Source organism: Cyprinus carpio, chromosome A9 (genome assembly GCF_018340385.1).
Source record: "Cyprinus carpio isolate SPL01 chromosome A9, ASM1834038v1, whole genome shotgun sequence".
NCBI lineage: Eukaryota > Metazoa > Chordata > Actinopteri > Cypriniformes > Cyprinidae > Cyprinus > Cyprinus carpio.
In genome coordinates, this window is record NC_056580.1 from 18713196 (window position 1) to 18733805 (window position 20610).

General features: G+C 39.2%; 1 protein-coding gene across 2 annotated transcripts; it reads right to left on the reverse strand.

Moving 5' to 3' along the window:
• Positions 1-10740: 10740 nt before the first annotated feature.
• LOC109096167 (oligodendrocyte transcription factor 1-like) lies at positions 10741-14093 on the reverse strand. Of its 2 annotated transcripts, XM_042763909.1 has the most exons (3): positions 13826-14093; positions 13506-13672; positions 10741-13364 (listed from the first exon to the last, which is right to left on the reverse strand). In XM_042763909.1, exon 3 carries the CDS (start codon positions 13361-13363, stop codon positions 12659-12661), a length of 705 nt encoding a protein of 234 aa, XP_042619843.1. In that variant the 5' UTR covers position 13364; positions 13506-13672; positions 13826-14093; the 3' UTR covers positions 10741-12658. The 2 variants fall into 2 exon arrangements, with proteins under 2 accessions (XP_042619843.1, XP_018965370.1); XM_019109825.2 differs by lacking the exon at positions 13506-13672 and having other exon boundaries at positions 10743-13364; positions 13826-14091.
• Positions 14094-20610: the final 6517 nt, after the last annotated feature.

The following is a 20610-nucleotide window of genomic DNA, read 5'->3' on the forward strand; positions in this document are numbered from 1 at the left end:
AAAAGCTTAGTTTTGTGTGAAGACACACAATTCCCTAGAAATGTCATCATATGCCATAGCATTAAGATTTGTCCTCTCCGAAATAGAAAAACCTATTAAATAGAAGGGGGTGTCCACATACTTTTGGCCATGGTGAAATAAGTGCTTCAGTGGAGTGTCAAGTTATTGAACACAGTTCATCTAGAACACTATATGTGCTTATAACATCGTTGATCTACTGATGACCTCCATTCTATAGACGGTAACATTCTTGAAAAAAATGTGTCATCTATCCTTGTACAGATGCTTGCTTTGGATACTGGCATGTCATTAAAATTGCATAAACCCAAACACATACCTTACTTTCCCCTCTCCTTTTCATATCCAATGTTTTTTTGTCCTTCTTCCTCCATCCTTAATTGCCCATAAATGTCAGAGTCACTGAATCTCCAATGTTCTTCTACTAAATTAACCCTTGTTCCTCTACACACACACAGACACACAAACAAACACACACACACACACACACACACACACACACACACACACACACACACACACACACACACACACACACACACACACACACACACACACACACACACACACATACACACACAATTAGCTCTCTTGCGCTGACTCAGAGTTGTTCATTAGTGCGGATAAACACCCGGAATTAGAGTTAAAGCACAAAACACACCTGACAACATTTATTTGAGCAGATCATCCTCCCCCTGCCTTTGCCTTGTGTGTGTGTGTTAGAGAGAGGAACAGAGAGTCACTTGGGAAATTAACCCCAATGCATTCACTGTCTCACCTTGTTATTGTTGCTGTTGCTTGCAAGCACAGTGGCAACCTGACTGTTTTTCTGAACTTAGCTTTCCAAATATTGCCCTATTCACCATTCGTTGACCTCCCATGTTGGCAGTCTCATGTAACAGGCACAATTTACTGCTGAAGCAACTTATACATGTTCACAATCAAGAAAAACTATTTAAGCAAGTTGTTTAAATTGACATGAGGTACGAAAGGAATTGCATATGGTCTGTACTGCAACTGAGCAACGTGACGAGTCAAATGAGAATGTTCTATTTGAAGTCAGCAAAGCCACACTGCAAAATTTAAAATTGAAAAACATAGTTTTCTGTTGTGTAGTGTAGTATTTCCCATCAAAACAGAAGGCCTGGAAAGGACATATCAACTAGTGCCAACTACCTCACAATAGCGGTCACAATTAAGCACACTACAATGCATCGCAATTTCACAACAGGAATGCAGTTGTAACTGCACCAAATGTAGGTATGTTCCAATGCAGTATCAGTTTCAATCTTTCCTTTGTGGTTTGCTTCACTTATAGTTCATGTCTCGTAGAAGTGGCTCCGGCTGAACTGAGGAACTCCAGTTTCAGAGTTTACACTTATTTTGATGACTTGCTTCTTTCTTAACTGAATTGTAGGAAGACAAATTAACTCATAAATAAATAAAAATATTGATATGAGAACCTGAAGTAGTTTCCTCAGAGAATAAATTATAAATATGATTGTATTTTATAGACTTTAGCTATATTTAAAATACATTTTTAATCCACATCATACCCATGAACCATGCTTTGATAATTGCTAGCTGTTTGTAGTCTTATTCTGAAAAGCATTTGATTGGACAAAAATCAACCAAATGTTTTGGTCAGTTTTCCTGTGAAAGAAAGACTTTTATATTTTAAAAGTTATATATATATTTTAATGTTTAAATTAAAGTAAATCACTTTCTTTTAGTCATTTAAGAGAGTACGCTATAGATCATTTCTCAAAGTTAATACAATTATAAAACAATTAGACGTACACTATAAACATTTCTACCTACTTCAGCTTAAAAACTTAAGTTCAATTACTGCCTTATATTTTAAGTATAATCAAATTGGCTGTAAAAGTTACTTAAAAATTTTGCTGAATCTTGTATAACTTAATTAAGTTCAACAGAAACTTGTGGAGATAAAGTATGAAAGAAAGAAAGATGCAGGTGGTATCATGTTTCCTAGGTGATGGATGGTGCAGTCTGGGGGTTTCTTTCCCTTTACACCCTGTTCTCAGCAGTGCGTGTGAGAGAACCTGCACAGCAATAATGAGCATCTTAGTGAAAGATGGCTCCATAAGCTGTAAGGACTGACAAACACGCTCTCTCTTCTTCTCACTTATGCTGTCTCTTCTCTGTCCTCTGTCACACAGTGGTGTCTCTCTTCTCCAATAGCATTTCAATACTCTACTGTCACGCCTGCTGTATGGGGACCAGATCTTATTGTGCCGGCTTAAGATGCACACGTTGAGAAAGAGGGTTTGTGTCAGAGGGAGAAACAGAGAGAGAGAGAGAGAGAAAGAGAGAGAGAGAGAGAGAGAGAGAGAGAGAGAGAATTAGAAAGGAGAAAAGAGCCCAGCGGGTTCTCTATGATATCATTGCACAGGGAAGAGATGCGTTCCATTGTGATAAACTCTTGGCAGGAACACAATCTGAGATGTAATGCTTTGGGCCAGTCAGGTGTGCGTGTGCCGACGTGTGTGTGTGCGAGTCAGTCCATCCTATAAACACAATGTTTGTACTGTGGGGGATGTTGACAGATGGTCAGGCTACTAGTAGCTGCTGTGGAACAGACCCGTCTTTGTATCAAAAGATAGAGAGAGCGATTGTCATTCTGTAACACTTTCGCATCCATCCATTCATCTATCTTTCCATCCATCAACACTCAAGTCCTCTTTGCAAAGTTTTATGGTGACAGGGCTTTTCAGTTTGAATTAGAAATATTCGTTTTGAATGATCAGGTGAACATACCCAAATCATGATTAAGATCTCTTTAACATCTTGATTGTTTCTCATGGACAGCAATGAGATCGATTGGAGAAGACAGATTAAGTCACCTAAGAAAAAAAAAATCTCCTCTAGAAATTCAGAAGATATACTTTAAAATCTTGGGGTTGGTAAATTTATTATAATGATTTTGGAAAAAAAAGTCTCTTATGCTCACCAAGGCTACATTTAGCCTTGGTGAGCATAAGAGCAGTACAGTAAAAATCTGAATTTTCAGCAGCCATTACTCTAATTTTCAGTGTCACATCCTTCAGAAATCATTCTCATATGCTGATTTGGTGATCAAGAAACATTCTTACTAATATCAATGTTGAAAACAGCTGTGCTGATTAATATTTTTGTGGAAACCGGATTCTTTGAAAAGTAGAACAGTAAATAGAAAGTAAGAAAAAAAAACAGAATTTATTTGAGACAGAAGTCTTTTTTTTAACATCATTAATGTCTATACTGTCATTTTTTTAATCAGCTGAATGCATGATCTTGCTGAATGAAGTATTAATTAAAAAAGAAATCTGAGAAAAGGGTTTTGAACAGTTTATTTGAACAGTTTATCTCAACATTGCTCAGATTTGCCAAGATACAAAAATCTGCTATTTTTATTCTTAAATATAATTATAAATGTAAAGGTGATCATGGATTTTTTTGTGCCCAAACAAGAAATAAGTTCTATATAATTTATTTTCTTTTTTTATGATTTACTTTTTTTATGAATATACAGTAAATGCATTTTTAATAACACAGAATTTTAATAATTTAAAGATATTAATTAAATTTCCAAGAATCTTCATCAAATCAAAACTCACATTTTGCAGAAACGTTTCCTCGCTCACTTTGTAATATTTAGTGTTTGTGTGTGTTTCACACCTGTGTGAGACTCATGCTGTGCTACAAGCCTCCCTGTCCAGAGACACCACGGCAGTAAACAAGCATCAGTGTCCCTCAGCAGGAGAGGACAAACCGAGAGAGAAGGTGAGAAAGGGAGGGCAGAGATTTATTTTAGACGGTGATATGTTACTAATGCATTCTGGAAGAAGAAAATCAAATAGATATACTTGCCAACTTGTCTTAACCCTTGCATATTTTTCAGTTATAGAAAACTGTTGCTGAATGAAGCTTTAAACTGTCATACTTAATTCATTTAGATGCTTGTGTTTATATGCAAACTCAGAGAATATACAACATGGCTGTATGTGGTTTTAAGACACAATTTCATAATCTGGTAGTATGTACTAGTATGTAGTTGCATACAGTCCTAATAAATATGTAAAATACTCAAAAATGTATGTATTTTTCCTTTACCAGCAAAGTACAGTAAAAATAACCACAATATTTTTTTTTCCAAAGAGTTTAATAGTTATATATTTTAAATGTATTTTAAATTGCATTGCATTATGCACTTTTTTTTTAAAGCTGACAACATGTTGTCCATAGACAATCAGTTGTATTATATGGCAAGCACTTGAAATAATATAAAAATAACTGTAATTTTAGATATACATCTGCAAGACAAAAATAGGAGACAAAAGTATAGTGTTAAAACAGGACATTTTCATTTTCATTACCCTGTTTCTTCTCTGCATTTAGAGTTCAAACTAGCAGCATCTCTCTCTCTCTCTCTCTCTCTCTCTCTCTCTCTCTCTCTCTCTCTCTCTCTCTCTCTCTCTCTCTCTCTCTCTCTGGTTTTGGGTTAACTCCAACTCTCTGACACTGTCTGACAGTATGCAAATATATGCAAATGAGGCTCCAGTCAAGCCAAGCAGCACCTGCGGACCTGACCAGTCAAGACCAGTAGTGACCTGTGCATGTGTGTGTGTATATATATGTGACCGTGCCCTTCCAACAGAGTGCATTTTTTTACACCCCACCCACTTTTCTCACTGCTCACAATAAGCATAAGGACATTTGTACACAGGCTGAATGAAATGACTTTATAATCTGCATGAGATATGTACAAAATAATAAAATCATCTGGAATTGAACTCCATTGAGCTGAGACAAACTAAAGTTGAATTTGTCATCAATAGCTGGATTCTGAACATGTACTGTTACTTTCCTTTCCTTATATTGAAGTGGAGGAGAACTGGCCCTTAAAGAAAAGAGAAGAAGAGAAAATAAGAGAAGAGAAGTGGAATGTTAAAAATTGTTTTTTTTTTTAATCTATACCTTTCAAAAGTCTGGGGAATGGATAGTAAACTGATAGTAAGACTTTTGCATTAAAAAAAATTCAATTCAAAATTCAAAAATCCATTATTTCAAATAAATGCTATCCAATTGCTGTTCTATGTTTTCTATTCATTAAAGAATCCTGAGGAAAAAAAAAAAACTATATCATGTTTTTCACAAAAATGTTAAGCAACATAACTATTTTCAATGGTGATAATAATAAGGAATGTTTCTTAAGTACCAAATCAGCATATTAGAATGACTTCTTAAGAAACATGTGACACTGAAGACTGGAGTAATGTCTGCTGTAAATTCAGCTTTGCATCACAGGAATAAATTATTTAACTTTTTTTTTCTACTTTGCATTAAATCAATAGTTTTAGTGTTAGCTTTAGTTCAGAACATGGCATGTGAACATTGATGCACTATTAGAAATGTTGGTAAACCACCATTTGTTAAGTGGTAATTATACACCTGCAGATTTTGGGCCATTTATGAATTCTGCAGCATGGTGCATTTTGATCCTACCTGCTGGTTTTGCTATTCCAGCAAGCTGGAAATGAAAGGATCTGACCCCTCTCCTCCCTCTCTCCCTCTTTCCCCTCTTCTTTCTTTCCTTCCCTCCACTGCCCTTGTGCCGATGTGTCTTTAGGTTTGTGCTGGTCAGCACAACGTCTGTCCACCGTCTGGCTGAGTTCTGCTGTCAGTACAGTTCCAGAGGGTGTGTGTGTGTGTGTGTGCTGAGACTTGGCATGGATGTCAATGTTTCCCAAATGAGGAGAGGTGTGTATGTTTGGTTGGGGTGGTAGTGTGGGGAAAAGCTGAGGTAAGGTGGCTCAAGTCCAGACCTTGTCTATTAATGACATAAACACTGGGGTCTCTCTTTCTCACACACACACAGAGCGTTTGCCCTTCCCTGTCTCTGATCAGTGGCAGAGTGCACAGGGGAGAAGAAAGAGGGCATGACAGCATCACTCAAACTGAGCGAAATGCACATGCTTTGTACACACACATATATGAACAACTACCGTGGTGGGTTTCTCTGGCTAATATCAAATACAATGAGAAATGCACTTTCAAAAGCATGTAATTGTGGATCGGTTAATTTTGTAAATACAAATCAAGTCACACTTTATACAATAGAGTTTACTTCAAAACAGCTTCACAGGTTTAAACAGAGAAGTAACAGAATCAGTGATGCTAACTTCATCAAATATAAGGCAAATAGACTAGCATGATAAAAATGAAGCATATCGTAATCCAAAAAAGCACTTTTCGAGCATAACATTTCACTAGTCCATCAGTTAATGCCTTGTAAAGCAAAATGCTGCATGCTTGTAATAAACATTCATCATTACGTTTTTTTAACTGTGAATATTGCTTTCGGCTAAATACAAGTCCTCTAATATTGCTGTCTCCAGTGAAAAAGTCTTGTCTGAATCAGGATAGAAATATGCACAGATCAAGCACCATTTACAAGTGAAAACAGTCCAAAACATTTCTAAAGAAATATGTTGGTGGATATTGATGTGAGAGTACTTGTTCACTGGAGAAAGTGTTATTTTGAATTATGGACTGATATTTTGGCCAGAAGCGAAATAGTTTTTTACAAACATGAAACATGATACCATGCCTATATTTTACAAAGCACAGGTGATTAATGGGCAGTGCACGCACACAATGTTTACTGAGCACTTCCATTTTTGTCTTTCAAAAGATATGCTTGCAAGCCTCTCATGGTGAAGTATAACTGCACATAGAATCATCTGGAAGGAACTTTGTCTTAAATTAAGTATATTTATGTTGTTTCCTTGGCTGTCACAGCTGAGGGTTCATTTTCACAGAGCTGTTTAAAGAAAAGAAACAATGCATTTGATGAAGCAATAATACTTTTTTCCTCTGATACTTTTACATACTCTTCACATCCATTTATAATCCTTTTACAGTTTAGTTTAGTTTGAGTGCTAATGTTCATTGTCATTAATAGTTTCACAGTTGTGTGCAGAGAATTTAAAATTTTTATATCGATACCAATATTTCTCCCAAATTTACCATGGTAACAGTAGTTCTGTCATGACAACTCTCGGAGGGATTGGCATGGTAATGTATATGACAATGTTAATGTATTTGGTCTTAGCGGAATAGATCTGCTACGCTGCTGCTGTGGCAGAGCAAGTACAGAGACTTGCAACTGCCAATACATCCACAACATGCTGCTGTGAGCATGTAAGAAATATTGCTGCTGCAAATATAACATGTATGAAATAACCCCCATATAGCATGCATGAATCATCTCATAGCAGATCTATTCAGGTGGAGCTGGGGAAGGTGGAGGGTTTCTGAAGCAAGCTGCAACTGCTACGGCAAGCAATAGTCATATATTTGAATGTTGAGCAGCAAGCTCATTGGCTACCGATACAGGGGAGAACCAATCAGCTGTGGCATGTGATGATGTCATTAGGTCAGATTGAGTTAGACCTATCGGACTGCGCCATCTAAAGTTTCATCCCAGAACTCTGTATTTACAGCCAAAATACCACAGCTACTAATACTAAATGGGTATATTCACCACTACTTTACAACAGACATTGATCTAAAATACATAATGTCTGAAATATAAATATTGATGAAATGCAGTGAAACTCTTTGTATTCACACCTAAAAAGCATTATATTATTTTCTTTACGGCACTCTGTCTCTATCTCTCTGTGGAATATCTACTCAAGCAGCACTAACAGTGAAAAACGAACCCTTCTAGTGAAGCACAAAGAGCATCTCTCACACACTGTGTGTGTCTATACACACACACAGACTCCCCACGCTGTGGCGGCAGGTTGACAAGCCCGTCTGCCAAACAACTCAATTAAGCAGAAAAGAGTAGGAAAGAGAAAGAGAAGGAACAGAGGAGAGAAGGAAAGGGAGAGAAAGAGAAAAGCCTGTTCCCTGTCAGCTGTGCGGCTGCCTCTGCAGGGCAAGAAGGGCAGGAACACGTCAGAGATAGAGAAGAGAAGAGAAGAGAAGAGAAGAGAAGAGAAGAGAAGAGAAGAGAAGAGTAGAGAAGAGAAGAGAAGAGAAGAGAAGAGAAGAGAAGAGAAGAGAAGAGAAGAGAAGAGAAGAGAAGAGAAGAGAAGAGGGAGGAAGGAAGGAAGTGAAAAGAAAACACTCTGTGATGTGTTAACTGGCATTCTGGACCCCAGGGCAGCGCTGGGGCACAGGTCAAACTAAGAGCCACTGGGTCATTGCCACGCCGACAAGGACACCCGGCCCAAACAGTGTGTCTGTGAGAGAATGATCGTGAGCATGTGTGTGTTTGTTCTTCTCTTCAGACTGGAGAGAACTCTCTGGCCCAAGAGTGTGAGTGAGTGTGTATTTATATTGTACTTCATAGACTCTTATGAGAACTGAAACATGATTATATTCTTGTTTCAATTGTAAATCCCCCGTCGAAATTAATTTCTCAACACTAATGAAGTTAAATGTAGTTTTTGTTGTTGTTGTTTCTTTTTTTAACGTTTTAATGACATATTTATCCATTAAGGGTTTTTTTTTTTTAAAGGAAGACAAAGTATTCAGACACTTTCATTTTGTCAAATGTTAATGATACATATTCATAGTTAATGTAGAGCATCACCTGTGGTTACTCTGCTATAGAACACCTGTGTGAACTTAAAGGGGAACTAACTTACTAACTTACTAAACTGAACTTGAGACTAGTTAGTTAAAAGTAATTGGTTAGTTCTGAGAAAATGTCAAGCATTTTGTTTGCAGGTGCCACTTGGTTTTATATTTTGTTAGGTATTGTAATAAAATGTAAGAATTTTCCGGTTTAAGTGTCAAAATTATTTTTGAGGCAACTGTATAAAATGGCTCATAATTTTGAAGCAGACCAGAATTGATAGGCATAAACTAAAGGAAAACAACATGCCTGGTTGGTGATGTTTCAAATATCTTTGGCATGACATTGAGTTCTCTTTTCGAATGTCTATGTGAGTGTGTTTGACTGATGGGGTCTGGTTTGTTCCCATGCCACACCACCCTGAAGCACTCACAGTCCTTAGGGGTATAAGGGTAATGATGAGACTGTTATGGAATCTAATAAAACTGTGTGTGTGACAGAGAGAGGGTGTGAGAGGATCAGTGGGGTAATGGCACAGGTCATTACTGGGCCCAGTAAAGTGTGTGTACTGGGCTGATATGGCCTGGAGAACAGTAGGCAAGAATTTTGGGTGGAGACGGAGGCAGGGAGGGAGGAATGGATGGATGAGGGAATACAGGAGTTTTAATGCTCAAGCAGATAAAAAAGAGGAGTGGGAGGAGAGGAGTCCCCTGTTCCACCCTCCCTCCCACCCGCTCTTTCATTCACATGTTCCAGTTTATGGCGCAGCATTTCCTATCTCCAAGACTCCCCACGTTGAGAAGAGAGAGAGGGAGAGAGCAGAAGAAATAAAATTTTTTGAAGATGATTTGAAAGGATTCTTAGATGATACTATTATGCAAATTATGAAAAGGTATAAAAAAATACATTTTGATTAAAATTATTTTAATGACTTTTGTTCATGTAAATAATAAAATTAAGTCAGCTTATTTGGAATAATTAAATTTGAAATAATTTTCTATTTCAAAATTTAACATTTAATTCAGTGTGTTACTTTCTGTTTCTTTGAAAATATTCTTGAATATACTAGCATTTTTTTTCTATCGTGGTGTTGCCAGGGAGTTGCTAAGATGTTATGAATGACCACTAGGGTGTTGCTAGTGTGTAGTAGGTGATTGCTTATTGGCCCGAGGTAAATGAATCCACCCCACGTTTTTTTTTATATTCAATAAGTCTTATCATAGACACTAATTGTACATTTCTCTTTAGCCACAACATTTAAGGCATCAACACAAATGAATGTAGCAAGGATGAGCAATAGTAATAGTGGTGCTTACCTCTAATAATGTATTAGTTAACCTGGCGCTTAACTAATAATGTAACTTCATAGTGAACATAAAAAAAACAGTCCTCTACTCTTCACTTTAGAAAATGTATCAGTTTTTATCTATGTGTGTGTGTGTGTGTGTGTGTGTGTATGTGTGTGTGTGTGTGTGTGTTTGTGTTTGTGTGTGTGTGTGTGATATATCGATGACTCTCTAACCCTTTGTAAGTCACAAAGAGGTTGGTGGTTTTTAGCCGCGTTGCTGGAATAAAGAACCTGAAGAGGAGAGAGATAAATCCTGGGACATGTGCAGAAGGTCTGAAAGGAGGAGTGGAGATCTTCTCACCCTCATCTTTTCACCAATAGATAAGGACGGATGGCCCTCAATCAGTCTTAAACTTGCCCTGACTCAGATATTCACACACACTCACACACACAGACACACACACACACACACACACACACACACACACACACACACACACACACACACACACACACACACACACACACACACACACACACACACACACACACACATTTACCTAGCTAGACTTCTGTTATTATTAAATAAAGCAATTATTAATTATTTATGAACCAATTATCCCATGTGAACATGCTAAAAAATAAGTTTTTCTAGATATTTTTCCACTTCAGTATAATTCAGTAAACATATTTCAGCACTTAAGCATTGGAAACACACTTGGTGATATCAGTAGATTAAAAGCAAAACATGATTTGGCCACTTTTGTGCCTGCAAATTGTAAAGATCACTGCATTTTCCATTATAATTAGATCTTAAACATGGTTTGCTTTATTTGAGAGGGCATTTTTTATCACTTGGTCCTCACAAGTATCAAAAACATTACACACATGCTTAAACATAATTGATTGGTTTTACCAAAATTTACTTACATTAAACAGTTAATGAAACAAATCAGTTCGACTGAGAATTTGTGAATTCACAGTACAGAGGCTCTTCTCTCTGCAACACACACACGCATACTCACACAGTGGTTGGTCAGGGCATATATCAGTAAAGTATACCAGGACACATAGGCATTTTGTGGAGAACAATAGGACACCCCGTTCTACTTTCTCTTCTTTTGTCTCATTTTGTTTTGGCTGGATTTAGCTGCACTGATGAGCTGAAGAATGAACACAAAGAGAGAGCAGACCCCTACATCCTTCTCACAATACGCCCACCATCATCAGAGAGAAAGTTTTCACCTCAGGAGAGAACGACATGAGAAGATGGCTTTAAGAAAAGCACTGAAGTGAGGTTAAAATTAGTGAGGTAATCTCTTCAAGTTGTCAGCGGACATAAGGCAGCTATATGTAAATGAAAGAGGTGGTAAGTTAAAGTGTGTGTATGTGCGTCCTCGCAAAGAGAAGGGTTTTAAGTCGGGGTGTCTTACTTTGATCTTTCCTACTTCTCTGTCCCACCTCTCCCCCCTCTGTACTTCTTTTTCTTTCTTTTTTTTACCTCCTTGTAAGAAAATCAAGGCCCATTAACCCTAATCTCACTTAATGGCATCTACCTCTCCTTTTGTCCCGGGCGATGGGCAACAGACTCCTTCCATTCAGCCTCTCGCCCTCTTTCACGCGCCTGGCCGGACTAATCCCCTTTTGCAGTGGGACTGATTATTCCTTGTATTTTATCATTATGCTTATGATTATAATCTGCATTCTCATTCACGCACCCTTTCCTACAAGATGGAATTGCCTTTCCCTCCTTTCATGGCTTTCACCGGGCACTGAGATTGAAAGAATTGCTTCTTTTTTTCAGACGCCCAGCCTTCGGAGGGGTGAATGTCAGAGTTTGGGTGCTGGAGAGGGTGTTGTTTGTAATTTAGGTAAGTGAACTCCTTTGGTGGAAACACATTTTCTGGGCGTTTGAATATGCTGTTCACAGAGAGTAATGAATGGTGCCACAGCGGCCCGTGTAAACGCATTTACCTTGATAAGCAGCGATCGAAGGAGTGGATTAAAGATGGTGAAGCTGGAGAAAGAGTGTGGGCTAATTATTATGGGGCTGTCGGGTTTGATGTGGGGCTTGTTTGGGGAGTTGAATGGGGTGGGTTCAGAGAAGGATGGGGTGAAAGAAAGGCTCCGTCCTTGTGCTGTAAAAGAGGTGCACAATTAATTATTTCAATCCGTTTGGATGCAGCCAAGCACACACACATGCACACACTTACTATGACAGAACGAGATGAAAAAAACAAGAAATGTGCTGAGAGATTAACTTTTGCAGTAGTTTCAAATAACAGACACACACACACACTCTTTCAGTTTTTCTAGTTTAATTCTTAGCAAACACAAAGGAGAGAACAACAATATGGGAGACAGACTGTATCTAAGAGTGTTTTGCAAAAGGAAAAACTGGTAACACTTTAAAAGTTTCAGTAAGCTAATGCATACTTGCACATTCAAGTTTATACCACTTGGAATGTTAAAAATGTATTAGTACATGTGGAAATTAACATTAACCAAAATTTTATAAATGCTCATTTAATCAAGTTTTGCTCAGTGTTTATTTATGATACTTAGGGATAGTTCACTGAAAAATGTTGTCATCACTTCCTCACCATCATGTCATTTCAAAAGTCTTTCTTCTGTGGAACAAGCAAATTTCTTCATTTGTGTTCCAGCAAAGAAAGTGGGTTTGGAAACGTCATGACAGTGAAGAAATGATGACAGAATTTTAGTTTTTGGGTGACCTTCTCCAAGTCATGTTGGAATCACTTTGGGAAACGTGTGGCGGGATTAACATGCACCACCCGTGGGGTCCGACACACCCCACACTGGCACACCAGGTTCTCCAATATTCTGCCTGACCCCCATGCCAAGGGCTCCTCCTGGGTACCCTGAGGCAGAAAGGGGCACTTTACTGCACCCATTTGCTGCTCAGGAGGGGAAAGCAGAAGCTGTCCTGGCCCGTTAAGAAATGGCCACCCCCCTGTCAGCAGCAGACGTGGTACAGTCCCGCTGACACCCATCCCGATGCTGACCTCTCCCAGCAGACGCCTCATCTCCTGCAAGGAGGAGCCTAGGAGCAGGATGTAGTTACGGGCCAACACCAGAGTGGAGATCTTAGACAGGCGCCGTCCGGTCGGAGGGGCTCCGGGAGGAAAGTAAGGGTGCTGCAGTACTCCACCTATACCGGTTGGAGGAGAGTAGGGAACCATGACCTCCCGTAAAGCATCCATGGCTACGTTGAGGTCCTGCATTCTCTTCCTTTCACGGCTGTTGATCTTTCTCCGTAGCTCCTGTTGTTCCTCCACACTAAGCTCACGAGGGGGTTTCAAAGATCTGAGAGGCCCCTGGAGACCCCCAGCACTGAAACCTGGTCCCCCTGCTCCTGTTACCCGTACCATTCTTGGCATTAGTTGCTGCAAAGAGCTCTCACCCTGCTCTCTGCACCTAAAACCAGGCACAGCCTGCATTCTGGAAGAAGATATTAAGAAAACGTATAAGGCAATTGAATAAAATAGGAAAAAAAATTAAAAATCAGCATGATATCTTTGGGATTTATAGAATGTGTTCAACCAAGAAATTAAAATGCTCTATTCTTCATTATTTACTCACCATCATGTTGTTCCAAATGTTTCCAAATGAAGTTTGATGTTCTTTCTTCTGTGGGACATATTTTGAGAATTGTCTGATTTTGACCTTATATTCAAAGTCAGTGTGGTCCAAAACAACTTTGGACCCCTTTGACTTTCATGGCACAGAAACACCTTCAAAATGTCATCCTTTGTGTTCCACAGAAGACAGAACAACATGAACAGAATATCATTGGAACACATGAAATTGAGTAAATTATGGCAATTTTTTCATTTTTTGGGTGATCTCTTTAGAGTTCAGTTGTTGTGTTGCTCAGTCCTGCTAGCAGGCAAATCATTTACCTTCAAGCTTTTGGTCCACACTCTCCAGATCTTCTTCCAGGTATTCCTTGAGTAAAAATAAAGCAGTTCACTTCTTCAGGTCCATATTCATCTAGTCACGAGTTAATCTTCCTAAAAACAGTAATGGTTAAATGTTAAATGCTCAGTTAGATTGTTTGCCCTTTTGTCCATATAGTTGTCCTTCATGGAGATGGCTAACTAACACACTCCCTAACCATTAAAAGGATATGAGAGAAGGACTGCTGCAATGAGCTAATGGGTTACTCTTTCACTCTCTCTCTCTCTCTCTTTCTTTCTGTTCCTGACGCCCCCTCATCTGCCCTCCATGCTAATGATTTGATCATCATTCCCAATGGTTGAAAACCCTGATTGTGAGCACATGCCCCATGTTTATTAAATGGGATCTGAATATGTCTTTATTTCTGCTCATATCAAAGCAATACTGTTATATTTTCTTGCATGCATGGGATATATTGTGACATTGAATTTCAGCTATTGAATGAGGAAGCAAATGAACAAGTGAGCCAACAAATAGAAGGCCTAATGATTCTCGTCACAGGTGGCAAACCGGACATACCCAGGGTAAGACTGATTGTAAAACATATAAACGGTGTAATTATCTCTTTTCCCAAACTATTGACACACTTTCATTTAGCCTCCCTCTAAACGTGAGAGGAAGGAAGAGACGTAAACAGAAAGCATGTTGTTCACGCTGAGAGCAGGAGGTGAGAACATAGAATCTCCTGTTCGTCTGGCAGGGGTGAGAGGAGGGTAAGAAGGTGGCGGCACCCGGTCCCGGTGAATGGTATCATGGCATCCATGCACACATACCCATAGGCTCAGACAGGAAAGAGAATTTAAAGAGCAATCGGAACGCCAGGCACCTGCAGGGCAACAGAACACAACCTGCCAGTGTGTTGGGGTGTGTGGAAGTGTGTGTGCCTCTAGCTGACCTATAAAAGACAGCCTGTGATAGATTAGAGCTGGGATGTTCATCAGCTGTACGTTTGTGAACGTGTGTGTGAAAAGAAACGGCAACAGAAAGGAGGGAGGGTGAGAAGAGAGGGCCGAAAGGGACACCTGCTCTGACACAGAGACAGAGAGAAGAGATGAAAAAGAGAGGGAAAGAAAGAACCTGGTGTCCACCCACAACAACGCCCCCCTCCCGCTCTCTCCGTCCTTCCTTCCAGCTTGTGGGGGGTTGAATGGGGTGGCGCAGTGCCGGGGGGCTCACATCCGTACCCCCTGCCCCCAGTGCCGATTGCCTCCGTGGGTTTCATAGTGAGGCTGGAGTGGGTCGGGGACTGGTTGAGCCAGGCAAGGGGGAGATGAGGGCTGTCTTTGTGGGGGTCATAGTGTGCTCCGTCTGGGCCAAGCCGGCAAACTTGGGCTGGGTCTCTGGAGCTGCACCTGGGGGTTCAATCAGCTCATTCACACCAAGCCTGTTTCCTGTAGTTACCAGTAAAACGCCTGGCTGAGGTGGTGTTCATTTGGCACTGCTGGGATTCCCATCTCTAAGACACAGATACAAACATGCGAACACACATGCACGATAACTTAAACAATCATGTAAAAACATGTTTCTACTGCCCTCATGCCATATTAAAAGGGCGAACTAATATATTTAAAGCTGAATATCTCTGTATCATGTGTATATATGTTGTTCTGTTCACTAAGGGATGAATCATGATTACTGATAGTTGATGATGCATCTTGCCATTTTGAATGTACACAAATGCAAATGAGATTACGCAGCCTCACCGAATAGACAGTGTGTCCATGGATCCATAAAAATGCATAAAACTGTCTTCAAAATTCAAAAAAAGGTCCTAAATGTGGCTGTGCATGAAAATCAACAATAATCTAGTGTTGCATATGCACTGCAGTAAAAAGATTTAAGTTTTTAAGTTTTACTAAAATTAATGTATTTTTCTATTTAAACATTTTACATATTGATTTAGAATAGCTGCTGTTAAAAATGGGGCTTGTAATAGCCGTAATCACCAATAATATCAAGGGAACTGATAGTGTTAAACTTCCCCTACGTGATTCTTTACAAATAAGTCTTAACTTATTTTTAATTATATTTTAATTATTTACATTAAAATGTAAATTTCACTTTCTTCAATATGCAGATACCCTGTAGAATATCATTAACAAGTAATAGTGGGCTAAAAACCAATTCACTTTCATTGTATGAAAAAGAGATTCCAGGACATTCGGGAAAACAGCTGGTTTTGTGTTCCACAGAAGATGAATGATCTGATGAAAAAAAGAAATAATACCCATTTGGAAAAACAATGATTTAGGCCTTTCTGTAATTTATTTCCAAGTTACTGTTTCACAAATGCATCTTATCAACCACTCCTGTTGCCAACAATTTCTCACTCCATTCTCTTATTTCTTGAGTTTATGTAAAGGTCAACAAGGATCCGGCAGCACAAAGGCAAGACGGGTGACCAAAAACAGTTCTGTGTGCCAGTGGAAAGCCTCTCTGACAGACACATGAGCTTAATTACCCAGAAACAAAACCACAAACAACAAGGAAACATTGGGCATAAAGAAGTTAGACTACCTGTGCTAACTTTGACAGCTTGCACTGCTTACTCTTTTTCATGATGTGGAAGGTCACAACACAAGCTGATGCAAAAAATCAGTGACACTGAAACGGAGAAGGTCTGCTTCCATATTCATTACCAGACAATGGACGCCAAGAAACGTCTGCTAAATGCCGAGCGTGATATTTCAACCGCCGGCTGGCCAGCCCTTCGCCAGCTTGTGTCCGTACTGCACGTAATGCAGAGCTGTCTTGCACACCAACAACCTGCATAAAGAAAAGTTCTAATGAGAAATAAACAGATGTAACAACTTTATTCTCTCTTTCTCATTCCTGGAGGGAAGCAGGTGTGGAGCGCAAGACTGGAGGGCCTCAAACTCCTTCAGACGATTCACGTTCACTTTCACGAATGTGTATCTGGTGGAGATGCTGTAAAAAAGTTGACGTGGGGGAGGTAAACTGTCTAAAGCTTCAGAGCACTGCGAACCCTGCTTGACATGTTGCTCTGGGCCGGCGGCCATGGATATGAGAAGATTACAAGCTGTTAATAGGGCGGAACCAATGAGCTGAAGGCTGGGTATTGTGACTCCCAGCATGCTCTGGGAAAGGTTGGCCTGGACAGAACGGTTGGCTTCTCAGATGGATGAGACGAGGCGAAGAGTCACCCCATGGGCCTTTTGTCAAGTTGCCCGAAGAACAGTTGACACAACAGATTCAAAATCATATACAGTCGCTGACGTCCAGAGAGTGCAGGGGATCGTTCTTCAAACACACGCTCTGAAGCGGTCCTGCTGAGGACACACTGATTATAGCTGTCATGGGCTACTCAATGCCAGCTGCCATGTGTGTCACATTTCACTAATAAGAGCACTCACTTTGACACGTCACATTGAACATATGCATTGCAGAATGCGGTGCCAAAAGGCTTCATGTAAAAAAAATATAATAATCCTTTTATGAGACAGAATTCCATTTCATGGTTTTTAAAGTTTTCTTTACCTTTTTGTTGATCTCTTTACAGCAATGCAAAGGCCGTTGAGTTTTGTCAGTTAGCTTCATCATTCACTTCTTTATTGATTTTGACATATAAATTGTGTGGGTGAAGTAACTATTTATAGGACAGCTCCTGCCTTTTTTGCTTCAATTCTATACTTCTATATCTCCTATACACATTATTGCAATGCTTATGTTAGATTGATAAACTCATCAATATTCAAGCAGCATTCATTTTTGTGTATTAGGGTTGGGCAAAATTCAGAATTAAAGAATTGACTCCCTTTCAGTTCATGAGTGTATATTTAAACTGAACTTTAAAGGGGTCTCTCCCAATAATCATATACGGTCAAATTGTCCCCCCAATATTTGATATTCTTGATGCTACTCTGCTTAATTTCATTACACAACATTCTCTTTTTTAATTTTTTAGGATGGTCTTCTTCAGTGGTCTAACAGCTCTCATCAAAATGATGTAATAGACAGGCAAATTACAGAAGGTCTGCTTTACTGTTTATGGAAACTGAAGATGAATTCCAGTGCAACTCTTCAGTTTTAACAGTGAAAGAGAGCAAGGTAAGATGCAAGTAGCTAAGCATTTAATATTGGACAACTGTTTTATGATAGAAGTTTTAAACAACCCACAGTAATTTCCAGTGATGCAGTTCAAATGGGTTACTTTGCAATAAATTCTACTTCTTTTTCCTTCTTTTTTTCTTTATTCCCTTAAATCCCTTTAAATTCCTCTCTTAAAGGTCTGTTTTGAAATAAAATTTAATAAATTGTTATGTAAATTTATTAAGGCAGTAAATGAATTTATTCGGCAGTATTCATCACCTATTCATGCCCATGTAGTTCCACTAATTTTTTACTCACTTTCCTTTAAAAGTTGACAAGCAGTTTGACTAAAAAATACTATAAACTGTAAACTAAACATTAAGATTAAAAAATGTCAGACTTCAGTGGAGATTTAAAGGAATACTCCACCCCAAAATGAAAATTTTGTCATTAATCACTTACCCCCATGTCGTTCCAAACCCGTAAAGGCTCCGTTCATCTTCGGAACACAATTTAAGATATTTTGGATGAAAACTTGGAGGCTTAGACTGTCCCATAGACTGCCAAGTAAATAGCAGTGTCATGGTCCATAAAAGGTATGAAAGTCGTCTTCAGAATACTATATCTGCTTTCAGACATGCAATCTGGGTTATTCGGTTGTTAAGTGGTGACGTAAGAAGCGCTGTTTCTGGGTCCAAGCCTCAACTGGCTTCACTGGAGAATACGACCTCAGCAGCCGTTTATGATCACTGTTTATTCATATTAATCATTTAAGCTAAACGCTTTCAAACTTATGGTGTACACTAAAGTCTCCGTGCTCACAGCGTCCCAGACACAAATTATTTTTATATTTATTTATTTATATTTTCATTGTCTGGCTATCTGGGACTTCGGTATGGAGTTAAAAGGTTAGGATTATAATTTTCTCGGTAGTATTATATCACATTGTGAGTTTATATTAGCACCTTTTTTGTTTCTCGTGGTATCTGATAGAGCGTTTGGACACGGAAGCGGTGACACGTGACGTCAGACTTAACAAGCGAATATGAAGTGAATGGAACACTTTTTGTAAGCGAAGAAAACAAAAATAACGACTTTATTTAATAATTCCTGTCAACGTTCTCCTCTGTGTCACTCCATATCACTGTATGCTGTGTATGCTCTTCTGTGTCATCCGCGCCACAACATCCGTTGATAAAAAGAGACACAGAGGAGACTGTTGACAAAATAATTGTTGAATAAAGTTGTTATTTTTGCTTTCTTCGCTTACAAAAAGTGTTCCAGTCACTTCATATAACCCTGATTGCACGTCTGATGGCAGATGGAGTATTCTGACAATGACTTTCATACCTTTTCTGGACCTTGACACTGCTATTTACTTGGCAGTCTATGGGACAATCTCAAGCCTCCAGGTTTTCATCCAAAATATCTTAAATTATGTTCCGAAGACAAACGGAGCTTTTACGGGTTTGAAACGACATGGGGGTAAGTGATTAAAGCTGCAGTCGGTAACTTTTGAGGCTTGCGTCCGGCGGAAGAACATTGTAGCCGGAGCTACTTCTCTCTAATATAAACAAAATCCACCGCTCCCGGCTCTTCTGGTCCAATCAGCGCAGGGCTGTGCCACAGTGTATTTTTGTGTTAAAAATGTAAAAAATATATATAATGAGCGAGTACATCATGAATCCATTTTTAGTCTGGTTGGGGTCGGCAACGCTGCAGAGTAGCACAGTACCTGCGTGACTCGCCATAAATGTAAACAGAGAGAAGTAGCTCCGGCTACAATTTTCTTCCACCAGACGCGAGCCCCAAAAGTTACCGACTGCAGCTTTAATTTTCATTTTGGGGTGGAGTATCCCTTTAATGAAGTTATAAACACTTTTTGAGATTTCAGTCTTTTTTCCAATAAAGTTAATAGCTACCCACCCAGATCCATTTCTAAGATGGGCCCACGAACTTTAAAAAAGACTTCAAAGTGAACTTCCTATCCATAAGGGAAAGTGAAGGCTCAGGAGGCTCATGATAGATGAGATGACAGCACATTAGGTTTGCGGAGAAGACAAGGAACAACTCATTGACTAGCTGAACAGACAACAAGACAACATGAAAAGGGATAAGCCAGAGAGACCAAAAGAAAAAAAACAAACAAACAGAAACGCACATGCCCACAGTCAAGATCAGACTAAAGGGAAAGTCCATTAGTAAAAAGATTACAGGAAAAAAGAAATAACCAGCCAAAGATGCCTAAACTCATGAAACAGGTAACAAGGCAATGAGATGTTCCATTGTTTGATTATATGTCCCTTTGCTAGAATATAGCATATTAGGTCATTTATATAGAATATAAATGAACTAATTTAGCTTTCTGATGTTGAATGTTAACTATAGTGTTGTCTGCCCTCCATTCAGGCAGTGCAGGCCTGATGAAGGATGGATTCTCAGACACTTATCAAGGCGGTTGAAAATGAGTGAAGATAAATGAGAGAAAAGAAGAGTCAGGTGACCCATGCAAACTGAGAGTGGAAAACCTCTATCAATCAACCATACATCAACCACCCTGACACATGCACACACTACACACCCCATTTAAATGCAGCAATACAAGACAGAGTGTGTATGTGAAAGCATGTGTGTGATGACAGAAGTGGGCAGAAAGTTTCTTGCTCACTCCTTAAAA